This window comes from Athene cunicularia (assembly GCF_003259725.1).
Source record: "Athene cunicularia isolate RWA chromosome 1 unlocalized genomic scaffold, athCun1 chr1_part1, whole genome shotgun sequence".
NCBI lineage: Eukaryota > Metazoa > Chordata > Aves > Strigiformes > Strigidae > Athene > Athene cunicularia.
Genome location: NW_020799091.1, coordinates 508,889 through 520,443, shown reverse-complemented (window position 1 = coordinate 520,443; position 11,555 = coordinate 508,889). Strand labels below are relative to the sequence as shown.

The following is an 11,555-nucleotide window of genomic DNA, read 5'->3' as shown; positions in this document are numbered from 1 at the left end:
GAGCCTTTTTTCCCCCCCATCCCTAATGCACCTGGGCCTTCCCAGGAGATAATTGCCCCCAAAAATCCTGTCCCATGGGACATGAGGTTGTCACTGCGGTGAAAAGCCTTGGGATGGCGCAGGGAAGGACACAGAGTGGAAATCCACAGAAGGGCTGTTGTGGATCTGAGTCCCAGCCTGGGTACCATGAATGCTCCTCATTTGGGACATTTTGGGCTGGAAATCCCCGTTTCACCCCACAGCCATCCCCTCCGAGCTCCCAGTTATCCCCAGCAGTGGAGATGAAGACGAACGTTTTAGCCAGAGCAACAAATGTCACCAGATTTAATTTAGTGTGGATTTACCCAGTGCCTCCACCCACTTCAATAAAAAAAACAACACGAAAAAAGGGGTCAAATGGCACAGCTACCCCATTCCTGTGGTGCTAGGAGTGGGGGTTCCCTGGTGATTTCAGTCCCTGGTGGGTGAGGGGTTGGTTTGGCGTGAGCCGGCTGCCCGGTGCGGCTCCTCGGGGCGCTGCCGCCGGGCCATGCACTCGCCAAAAGCCCGGACCTGGGCTTGGCAGTGCCGCCAGTCCTGCCGCTCCGCCATGCACTCTTGCAGCTCCCGGTGCTGCGCTGCGCAGCCTGTCCGCGAGATCATGGCATCCAACGGGTCCTCGGCCTCCTCATCTTCCTCCAAGGACAGGCGGCTCCAGGCGTGTCCAGGTCTTGCCATGGCTGAGCCCCGCTGGAGGGAGGTGGCAGGCGTTGGGGTGCTGCTGGTCCCTTGAGAGTTTTATTTGGGTCAACGGCTCCCTTTTCTGGGGGCACCTCCCAGCGTGCTCAACACCCTCAGTACCCCCCTACCACACCCCTGTGGGTGCCCAGCACCCTCCATGCCCACATGGGTGCCCCCATATGCTCCATGCAACCCCAGGAGGACCTCAACCACCTCTCATGCAGCCCCCACACCTCCGTGGGTGCCCAGCACCCCCCATGCATCCTCCTATGGGTGCTCAGCACCTCCTGTATGCACCTTGCCCCCACCCATGGGTGCCCAGCACCCCCCAATCCATACTGCTCATCCCCTCTGTGGGATCCCAGCACCTCCCCATGCATCCCACTACCACCTGTGGGTGCCCAGCACCCTCCATGCTTCTCCCATGGGTGCCCAGCACCCTCCATCCTTCTCCCATGGGTGCTCAGCACCTCCCCAAGCATCTCACCACCACCCATGGGTGCCCAGCATCCCCCAACCCATGTTGCTCATCCCCTCTATGGGTTCCCAGCACCTCCCCAGGCATACCACCACCACCCATGGGTGCCCAGCACCCTCCATGGATGCTAGTCTCCCCTACAGGTGCCCAACACCCATTATGCTCCTCCCAACAGGCCCACAGCACTCTCCATACCCCTCCCATAGGCGCTAAGCCCCTCCCTCCTACATCTCCCCAGCACCCTCCATGCCCCCCGATGCCGGCCCGCCCCCCATACCAGCCCAGCAGCGTAGCGCGACCCCTTTAAGGCTGACGTCCGAGCAGGCACTTCCGGGGCGGGGCGTTGCGGCGGGAGCGCTCTCTCATTGGAGAGCGCCATCCTTTTCCGGTTTCGCCCCGCGGGGGCTGATGGGAAGGAAGGAGGCGGAAGGGGTGCGGGTGCCTCAGCAAGATGGCGGCGACGCTGCGGATCCAGAGCGACTGGAACCAGGCGCTGAGGTGGGCATGGCCTTCCTGGGTTTCCTTCTCTAGTCCTGGGCCCCTTCCCCTGCTCCGCGCCTACCGCCGCTCTTTTTCTCCGCAGGAGGGACGAGGGTGAGGCCTGGCTGAGCTGCCGGAGCCCCGGTGAGTGCTGAGGGGCCTGCAGAGGCCCCGGAGGAGGCGGGATGAGGGGGTGTCTGGAGGGCTTGAGGGAACCGTGTAGGTTAGAAGGGAGTGAGGGCGGTTGGGGAGGGCGCCCTATGGGTTAGGAGAGGGTGAGGGCGGTTATGCGGGTGCCCCGTAGGTTAGGAGGGGGTGAGGGTCGATGTGAGGGTGCTGTGTGGGTTAGGAGGGGTTGAGGGGAAGGTGGGTCTGAGGGGTGGCCGAGCTGAATGGCTGCTCTCCCCGCAGGGAAGCCGACCCTGTACGGCAGCCTGACTCGCCGTGGGCTCAGCACTGGGGGCATCCCTGACATCGTGGCCTCCGAAGGCTTCGTGGTTGGGAAAATCACCAAGGTACCAGGGCTGAGGTGGAGTGGGGGTTGGTAACCGTCTTCCACGTGCGAAGGGGTGATACTCTTATGATAGTTAAAATAGTAGTTTAAAGCTGTTGCCCAGTCCCCTGAGTGGTCTGATCCAGATGCCCTGGGCCTCCCACCTGTACAGTGCCCCAGAGTTGGTCTGTAGCATCCCACAGTCAAGCTGGGGCTGTGTGTTGTGGGTGGTCAGGCTGTAGCAGCTGTCCCTTGCCACCGAGGGTCTGCATCTTCAGGATCAAAGAATCATCAAGGTTGGAAAAGCCCTTGCAGCTCCTCCAGCCCCACCATGACCCTCCCCCAGATCCCTCAGCGCTGGCTCAACCCGACTCTTCAACCCCCCCAGGGATCCTGGGGACTCCTCCCTGCCCTGGGCAGCCCATTCCAACGCCCAACAGCCCCTTCTGCACAGAAATCCTTCCTCAGAGCCAGCCTGACCCTGCCCTGGGCAGCTTCAGGCCATTCCCTCTTGGTCTATTGCTTGTTACTTGGTTAAATAATGTGTAAGGAGATGAACCCAATGCTGCACTTTGCATCACTATTCAGACTGTGAGAGACCACAGCCAGGTCCAGATCATAGTTCTACCTTGGCAGCCTCTGTGTTTCTTCAGTAGGATTAACAGCACTTCTAATTCTTTATCTCCTCTCTTTCCTCTTCTAGAGAAGTATTCTTATTTCTTGTCCTCACGAGAATGTGTCCACAAAGTTCCTGGCTCCGTACACAACCTTTTGTAGAATTCATCAGAAAAGTGTAAGTAACCTTGAAACTGAGTGGGAAGTAACTGGAAGCGACCGTGAACTTTCACAGTGTGTCTCTGACCATTGAGTTTTCATTCTGAGGGGTGACCTCCAGCATGACTTTGTGTGTGAAGTAGGTAATGAAACAAATCAGACCGTAGAAACTTGGAGAACTTGATTGATTGATTGGAGAACCGTAGAAACTTGGAGAGCTAAAATTCTTTAGGCTGTTTTCTGGCAAATGATCTAATTTCTGCTTCTTTCAGGCCCATGACAGATCCCTGTTTAAAGGAATAAGATTTGTAAATTAGTGTGTCGAAAACCAAGGTAAAAATAAGAGGTTCCAGGCACTGAGCTTTTCATCTCTGACTGGTTCAGATCAGTTCCCAGTTCACAGCACCTGTTTGCCTCCATGTAGTGAAATTGGCTGTCTTTGATATTTGCCATATGAAATTTCTGAGGGGCTGGGAATTGAATGCTGTATAAACTCATCTTGACCTGGTGGGAATTCAGAGACCAGAAAGGCTGAGCTTGTGTTAAAAAAAATAAATAAATTACATGAGCTTCTCACTTAAAAGCAGTTCTACTCATTTTGCTGAATAACCTTCCTTATTGCACCCCCATCGATCTGGAGGCTCAACAAATAGAGCTTCTCGCTGAACAGCGATACAGAAAGGCTGAATCTGACCTGAAATTTCATTTTTTCACTGAAGAGAAGCACATAGCTTGGCTTTGCTGGAAAGTAGTCTGTGCTTTGCCTGGACACTTAACCCGATGTGGAAATGATCTGAGCAGCTAGAGAGTGTTTAGCCTGCAGGTACAGCCAGCTGCCCTAAAGAGAGTCCTCTGAAGGCTCCTGGAGAAGTTTCAGAACACTTGTCTCATGATTTATTGAGTAAATTGTTGTGATAAACCCAGGTGAAAATGCTGAAAAGTCAATCTCTGTTAGTGAAGCTCAAAAGCAGTATAAATCAAGGTGTGTTTTGACATAAAGGCAATTCTGCATCTCCACAGCTGTTTTAAGAGGAAGTGGGGCTCTGCTGAGAGACGGAGCTTGGCAGTAAGGCAGCTCCGGAGACAGAGGTGAATCACTTCTCTGAGCTTTGTGGTACTTAAGAGTCCCCAGCTGCCCTTTTGTGTGATAAATGGAATCAACATTCAAAGCACAGCAAAATGGAAATGCGGGTGTGTTTAGTCTGCTGTCAAATGGGTGTGATGGGTTACAGCTGCACTGCAGATCTCTCCTCTGGAAAGCAGCTGAAGCAGTATCTATTAATATGTAGATGAGTTTAAAGCTGATGTGGTCTAAGCTCCAGTTACCCTTTTTACCTGCTGTCTCTTGTGCTGAGCACTTATGCTTGGCCCTGCCTGTTTACATATCCCTCCTGAAAATGTGGAGGTTTGTCAGATGTCAGTGAGACTTTTCGTTCCTGTTTGAATGACCTTCACAGGCTGCTTTTTTTTGTTTGTTTTTAACTAGGGAGCAAATTACCACAGACTGGTTTGTTATATTGGTAGCATGAGTGGCATTTTATATATTTCTCACATTACCAGTATGTAAGTCAGTGTACTTAACAGCCATTCTAACAGCTAAACCATCACTTTGTGCTCTTATTTAAATCTTCTAATTCCTGTTTTAATCCCCAATTATTTTTTTTTTTCAAGTGGAGGTTGAGTATTGATCCTGCACCCTCTTAAAATTAGTTGTGATTTGAGCTGTTGGAGCTTTTGAGGAGAGCAGTTTGGTCTGACTCTTGCTTGAATAGGAAAACTTGTGACTGAAGTGTGACATGTCCCCACAAACCCTGGCTGATGCACGTGCAGCAATAGGATGCCATAGAACGTCCTCAAAATCTGGAAACAGCTGGAGATTGATGCAGGTCTGTTATGTACTTGGTCTGCCCGAGAGCACTGTCAAATCTCAGGCTTCCAGCTGTCAGTTTTTTTCTTGGCAAAGTCTCTCAATCTACTCATATCTTCAGGTTTCCCTGTGAATGTGATAGTAAATCCAACTGTCTCTTCAGGCTGGCTGCTAGCTAAGGCTGAGCACCTGCAAGAGGCTGGACAAAGCCCAGTCCTGTTTGAAAGTAATTAATTGTTCAGAAAATCTGAAGCCTGGGATGAAGATGAGCAGCCTCATCCTTTACCTGGTCCTTGGGACTGACAGACTGTGCATGTTAAGACCAGAAACCTGCACTTTGTGGTGGTGAGGGCTTGGAATGACAATGGAACCGTGATCTGACTTTCTGATGGTGGATCTGCATTTCTCGGTTCTGTCAGTGGATTTTACCACTGTAGGATTTTCTTTTAATCTGCAGAGTGCAAACGCAATTATTAGGAAGCTTTTGGAGGTAATACATCATGACCCCAGAATTTAAATCTTGCAAGACAAGGTAGTTATTCCGCTACGTAGCTGTGATATTGTATTGTTTTTTTGCAGGATGCAACACTAATGTTAACCTTTGTTCTAACAAAACCTATATAGTTGTTTTTTTAGCCTTTTTAGTGTCACTGCAATATGTATTGGAAATATCTCTGTCACTTGGAAGGCATTAGTCATTCTTTTCCAGGCTACGATACTTGTTATACAACAAAAATGCATCTGCCTTTCCCAAATGGCAGCAGTGATGGATGGCGTTATGGGAAAGGCTCCCCTTTTGCAAGAATATAAGATCAACATCTGCTCTCTTCAAGAGTATCCAGCTCTCCCCGTGTTTATGCACAGCGGGCAGTTGTTAATACCTTGGTGTGACAGCCTGGGTGAGGAGTTAGCCTGCCTGCATAAGGAACGACTTCTGAGTTGGTGTTTCAGAAAATTTAGGCTGTGCTGTTGGCTTCATAAATATCTCAAACAAATGTCTTGTGGGCTTGTGAGCTGGGGCACTCTCAAGCTGGCCGCTTATCTCAGGCTAGCGTGGAACAGCTTGGCTCAGTTTCTTAGCTGTGTACAGGAGTTGCTAGAACAATCCAGATTTCTGCTTCACCTGGGGTAAACCTGAAATACAGCTGCTGTCTGTGCAGGCTTCTGATTCAGCATTTCTTGTTCTCCCTGCTTTGCGGATCTCTGCAAAGTCACAGGCAGAGCATAACAAATTCTCTGTCAGGTGTGGTGGCAATTACAAGAAATCTGGGGTGCTTTGTGCCAGTTTCCAGTCACCCAACTCATCTGAGCCCTGGCTGTGGGTCAGCCCAGATCAGCAGCTTGCTCCTGAAGGAGGAATGCAGCAATCTGTGTAAACAGATAAATTGAGAAGGATTTTTTTATGTTGCCCTTGTCCTCTGGAAAACTGCTTCTCAGGATCCACTTGTTTTTTGATTCCTTAAGGGCTTAATTAAGATCTCATAAAACATATTGAGAGGGTGATGTGAGAAAGCCTGCAGAGTCCTTGCTGAACTGTTGGGATATTACCAGGCTGAAGCTGTTAGCTGGGAGTGTGGAAGCTCTTTGGGGTGTTTTTAAATGAGTCCAGCAGTATGTCTTGGGGAGGTAAGTGCTGAATGATGCACTTCACAGGCTTCCCCTGGTACGGAGTTATGCTCTTGAGCAGAAATGCCTATATGCAGGGTGGTATAAAGCTAACTTCTGGTGTTTTTATCCCCCTGCAGATTACCTGTCTTGATATTTCCAATGGTGGAGGGCTTGGCGTGTCGACCAGCACAGATGGGACCATGAAAATCTGGCAGGCTGCGAATGGAGAAATAAGAGTAAGAGCGTCTAGCTTTTGTTGTGTGTTGTCTGTGACATTACTGAAGTCATTTGGCCGTGACTTGGGTCAGGCTGTGCTCTAGGGCGGGCAAGAACCTGGCTTTTGATTGAAAAACTAATTGAAACTTGACATCTCGGAGGTTTTAAGTCAAATCTGTTGGAAAGTGTGACTTCTCCCAAGGGAAACGATGCTCAGCAATCCGGAGAGGAGTCCCAGGGTGAAAATGAAAATGAATGGTTAGGAATGACAGCTCCTCACCTGGGTGGCACCAGCTCAGAATTTCTTCTGCAGCAGAGAGGATGATGTGAGGAGAAAAGATTCCTGCCCGTGATGGTTTAACCACATCGTGGCTAGTTGCCTTCCCAGTTAAGGTGTTTATTGTGGAGCTTAACCTGTCAGCTGCTTGTTTGGCAGAGGATAAAGACATTTAACCTGTTATTAGAAACAAATGCAGTATCCTTTGCTATGTAATTAGCTACTGAAATGATAGAGGGAGGCCCAAAGTGTACCTGTTAGCTCTTTGACTTCAGACAAATCAGTTCCAGGAATGCAAACCCAGAGGATTTGAGTTTAATCCTCGACCCACTTGGAAAAGCCAAGTTTTTCCAGTGTCATAGCTCAAAAATTGCTTGGCATAAGAATGATAACAATGGAACTAGCACGTAGTTCTTTGTTTTTCCAGAGACTATTGGAAGGCCATGTGTATGATGTGAATTGTTGCAGGTTTTTCCCATCGGGCCTCGTGGTTCTGAGTGGGGGAATGGATGCCCAGCTAAAGATCTGGTCAGCAGAAGATGCCAGCTGTGTAGTAACATTTAAAGGTCACAAAGGAGGTACAGAGTACTCATCCTTTAAAATGCTTGATCTGCCGTGTGTATAATTGCCTTGCACCTGAGAGCTAATGTTCATTCACCAGCCTGCTGCACTGTGCTGTACATTTGGTTTTGATGTCTGAAGTATCTTTATCAAGCTCCCAGAGTTAAGGACTTGTTGTATTAGACAGATGAAACTGTTTCTTTCGCCAACCTGCATTTTCTTTGTTACTTAAGGTAAAAAGAGGGAAGAAGCAGTCCATTAGCCTGTTGTGAGTGCCGGAGGAGGCGGCAGAGCACATTCTGTTCCTCCAGGGCAGTCTCAACTCCCTGGAGCTCCCACCTGCATTCAGGAGCCTTGTTGCCTGCACTGGGAATGCCTCCTGCTTGCAGCCAGGTCATCCTGCTTGCCTTCAGTTGCTCCAGAGCTGCTTTTTTTGTTTTCACTTGCCCAGAAAAACATATAGCAGTTTATTATTGACTTGCAGAACTCACCTGCCTTGAAGATGTGTGCTGTTGAGTAAGGCACAGCAAGAGCAGCTGCAAGGATTCTTAAGTGATTATTTCTTAAGAAGGGCTGGAATAAACTTGTTCACCCTTGTGCTGAGGGCAGATGTTCAGCTCTGCCCTTGCTGATGGTCTCGCTGCTCAAAATGAGAGTAAATTCTTTTCACTCCTCGTGCCCTCATGTAGGGGATGCATTGGCCACCTTGTGTGGTGAGTTTAGTGCTGTTCTGTGCATTCAGGGTCTACACTGCAAACTCCTCCCATTGATGCTCTCTTAGTCCTAGTGAAGACCTGCAAGAGGTGGAGAAAATTAGCTACCCAGAAAGACCTCTGAGAGCTGTGATCAAAGCAGGTTCCTGCACAAAGCCCCTGTTAATCTTTGTGGAGAAGATTGGGTTTCCAGCCCCCTTGCTCAGAATCAGTGTGGATTTATATGTAATATTTAAGCAGGCTCCCATTTTACTCCAGTTTAGGCTTGGCCTGGAGCACAGTGAAGCTGTCTTGTCATGGTGATTTCTTCTTAAGGGATGCCCACGTGAACGCTTGGGTGATTGTGAGCGAGTCCAAGTGCGTTGTGGATGTGGCGTCCACATGATGCCACAGACGCCCAAAGTCCTGCCCTAAGTTATCTCCTCCATAAGCAACTAATCGCTCCGTACAGGCTCTTGTTTTCCGTGTCTCACGAGGTGCAAGGCTTTACTGAAAAGGTCAATAAGCAACGTGGCTGACAGCCCAAAACTTGATTAACTCAGAAGCTTGTCTTGCACTGAACCTGCCAGTGTTCCCGTGTGCTCTGTTGGTGTGGATTCAAAGTACTTTGCTACAAATGTCCTGTAAACAAAACGTGGCAGGCGGTGTAACAGAGCCTTGGTCAGAATGATGCTGGCTGATCTCCCGATGGTTCAGAAGTTTATTCAGTGCTTATAACTCTAACCCAAACTGCTGCAGTCAGTTTGCTTGGCTTATCCTGTCGTTTGAGCTTGTCATGTTTAATGACTGCTTCTGTAGGGAAAGCATCAATTAAATCTAACCATCTGACTGCTCCCTTCCAAAAAAAAAACCTGTGTCATTTTTCACATCTAGACTAAACATCCCACTCTGAAATAAAAACTGTTGGGGGATGTTGGCACCTGCAAAAACTGCTCTTTTGATGTTGCTGTCACTGGATAATATGGATGCTGCTTGTGCCACACAACTTCTGGGATTATCTGATTATCCACATCTGGACTCAGCAATATTTTAAGAGTGCTGGGCTAGACTGTTTTCTGCCCAAGTCAGAGGTTAATTTTGGAGGTAAAACTCAGCAGCAGCTGCTGTATCACCTCAGTCTGAGGCAAGGTGTTGCCAATCATTATATTGGTAACATCTTGCCTTTGTGCCAGGCAGTGGCTCTTGCTCTGTGGTTTGCAGGGAGCTGCTGCTTTCCACATACATCTTTTTCTAGATGCCGTGGCTCCCTGCCCCACATTGCACCCTGCACAGTTTGCCTGGTGCTGCCCTGGGGACGGTGGTTTGGGGCTTGTAGTTGAGTTTGCCTTGGGATAGGAGGTTCTTTCTGTCTCTCTGCCTTCTATCTGTCTGATCATGGCCTTTGCTTTGATGCAGGTATTTTGGACACTGCCATTGTGGATCGGGGAAGAAATGTCCTTTCCTGCTCCAGAGATGGCACCGCCCGTCTCTGGGACTGTGGAAAATCTGCCTGTCTGGGTGTCGTCGCTGACTGTGGCTCTCCTGTCAACGGCATCGCCGTGGGCACTGCTGACAACTCACTGAACCTGGGCATTCCTGAAAAAGCTCCTAGTAAGGATCTCTCTCTTAAAATTCACCTTCATCCCCCTGTCCCAAAGTGCTGAGGTTTCTCACTGGTAATCCCGAGCGTGTGACTTGCTGCTGTGTGCCCTTTGGTACTGCCTAGGGAAGGGAATCGAGCACTCCAGTCCTGAGGAGGAATTGAGCCTTACCAAGCAGTTTTGAGTGGTTAAGACTGGGGTCTCCTTGATTACTGGCCTGCCTTGCTGGTGCCTGAGGCTCTGGAGGAATGTTGCTGTAGGTTAAGCAGGGTGTGATCTAAACTGTCAGGTTTTGGTATCATCAAGATTTGTTGCGTAGCCACTGCTGGAATTAACTGTTGTCCTTTTGTCAGGTGAACGTGAGATTGGGACAGAAGGGAAAATCCTGCTGCTGGCTCGAGAAGACAAGAAACTTCAAGGAGTGGGACTGCAGAGCAGGCAGCCGGTAAGGAGTTGGAGACTATCCGAAGTACTTGCCTGGGAGAATGTTCTGAGATGCTGCTATAAAATCAGCTCTGCTGCTGCAGCAGCTCCTTGATTAATAAGCTGCTGTTCACGTGGTTGTGCAGAGCATTATGCTGAGGTATTGAGCAAGGTTAAAACTAACATACATTGCTGAACTGGTTAGTGTTAATCCCATTCCATTCCCTTGGTGAGGTTCACTGCGTGGCACAGAAAAGGACAAAACCAGGCTGGAGGCAGGGAGGGCTTTGGCTGAGGGTCCTACACTGCGGTGTTCCCCCCCCATCTGTATTCTGTGGGGGAGAGACTAAAACCTGGTACCATAAAGGGATGCTTTCTCATTCTTTCTGCTGGCTGGATTTCTATGTGGGGGTTTGAAGAATAAGAATGGCTCACTAATTTAACCCAGAAATGGAGAGGATTATTTAAAATTGGCCAGTAGATGTCATTGTGAAAACAGGAACTGCAGGCTGCCTCACGCAGCAAAGGTGTGAAGTTGCTATTTATTCTGGCAGGGGTTTTAACTGGGGTGTGAAGGGGACTTCAGGTGGTCACCAGTCCATCTTATCTCCCTCCCCTTGGCAAAGGGAGATGGAGATCTTGGCTACTGATGATCTTATCAGGACCATCTTGGGCAGTAGGACAGGAGCTCCTGATGATGTGGCAGATTGAACCATTGTCTCTAAATTGGAGAGACGTGGGTTTGATGGATGGAGCACTCATGGGTAAGGAATTGGCTGGGGGGTCACACTCTCAGTTGTGGTCAGTGGCTCGATGTCCAAGTGGAGAGCAGTGACGAGGGGTGTCCTCAGGGGTCGGGGTCGGCACCGGCGCTGTTGAACATCTTTGTTGGGGACATGGACAGTGGGGCTGAGCCCACCCTCAGCCCATTCCTCCCGACCCCAAGCTGTGTGGGGCGGTGACACGCTGGAGGGAAGGGATCCATCCCGAGGGACCTGGGCAGGCTGGAGAGGGGGGACCCTCTGAACCTCAGCGAGGGCAACAAGGCCGAGGGCAAGGTCCTGCCCAGGGGTCGGGGCAATCCCAGGCACAAATCCAGGCTGGGCCAGGAGGGGCTGGAGAGCAGCCCCAAGGAGAAGGACTTGGGGGGCTGGGGGTGCAAACTGCCTGTGAGCCAGCACCGTGCGCTGGCAGCCCAGAAAGGCCCCGTGTGCTGGGCTGCACCCAGAGCAGGGGGGGCAGCAGGGCCAGGGGGGGATTCTCCCCCTCTGCTCCGCTCTGGGAGACCCCCCTGCAGGGCTGGGTCCAGCTCGGGGGCACCAACAGCAGAAGGACACGGACCTGCTCCAGCGGGGCCAGAGGAGC

The 11,555-nt window shown here is 50.3% G+C and overlaps 2 protein-coding genes across 11 annotated transcripts in view; one reads left to right on the top strand and one right to left on the bottom strand.

The window, feature by feature from the left end:
• Positions 1 to 301: 301 nt before the first annotated feature.
• Positions 302 to 11,131, bottom strand: LOC113481060 (cytochrome c oxidase assembly factor 4 homolog, mitochondrial). 8 transcript variants are annotated; one of them, XM_026850352.1, is made up of 3 exons: positions 11,122 to 11,131; positions 1,394 to 1,448; positions 302 to 777 (listed from the first exon to the last, which is right to left on the bottom strand). In XM_026850352.1, exons 2-3 carry the CDS (start codon positions 1,400 to 1,402, stop codon positions 451 to 453), a joined length of 336 nt encoding a protein of 111 aa, XP_026706153.1. In that variant the 5' UTR covers positions 1,403 to 1,448; positions 11,122 to 11,131; the 3' UTR covers positions 302 to 450. The 8 variants fall into 8 exon arrangements, 7 of the variants coding, with proteins under 7 accessions (XP_026706153.1, XP_026706177.1, XP_026706161.1 ...); XR_003398594.1 differs by lacking the exons at positions 1,394 to 1,448; positions 11,122 to 11,131 and adding exons at positions 1,089 to 1,256; positions 1,297 to 1,321 and having other exon boundaries at positions 719 to 1,004; XM_026850376.1 differs by lacking the exons at positions 1,394 to 1,448; positions 11,122 to 11,131 and adding an exon at positions 1,476 to 1,534.
• The window catches only part of PAAF1 (proteasomal ATPase associated factor 1), a 13,896-nt gene continuing 3,949 nt past the window's right edge, over positions 1,609 to 11,555 (top strand). The window contains exons 1-8 of one of the 3 annotated variants that reach the window (XM_026850248.1): positions 1,609 to 1,696; positions 1,782 to 1,822; positions 2,090 to 2,218; positions 2,875 to 2,964; positions 6,558 to 6,656; positions 7,341 to 7,491; positions 9,583 to 9,777; positions 10,121 to 10,212. In XM_026850248.1, the coding sequence (XP_026706049.1) occupies positions 6,621 to 6,656; positions 7,341 to 7,491; positions 9,583 to 9,777; positions 10,121 to 10,212 (474 nt within the window). In that variant the 5' untranslated portion in view covers positions 1,609 to 1,696; positions 1,782 to 1,822; positions 2,090 to 2,218; positions 2,875 to 2,964; positions 6,558 to 6,620. The remainder of the gene's footprint in view (positions 1,697 to 1,781; positions 1,823 to 2,089; positions 2,219 to 2,874; positions 2,965 to 6,557; positions 6,657 to 7,340; positions 7,492 to 9,582; positions 9,778 to 10,120; positions 10,213 to 11,555) is intronic. The other 2 variants (XM_026850237.1, XM_026850257.1) reach the window with 2 other exon arrangements.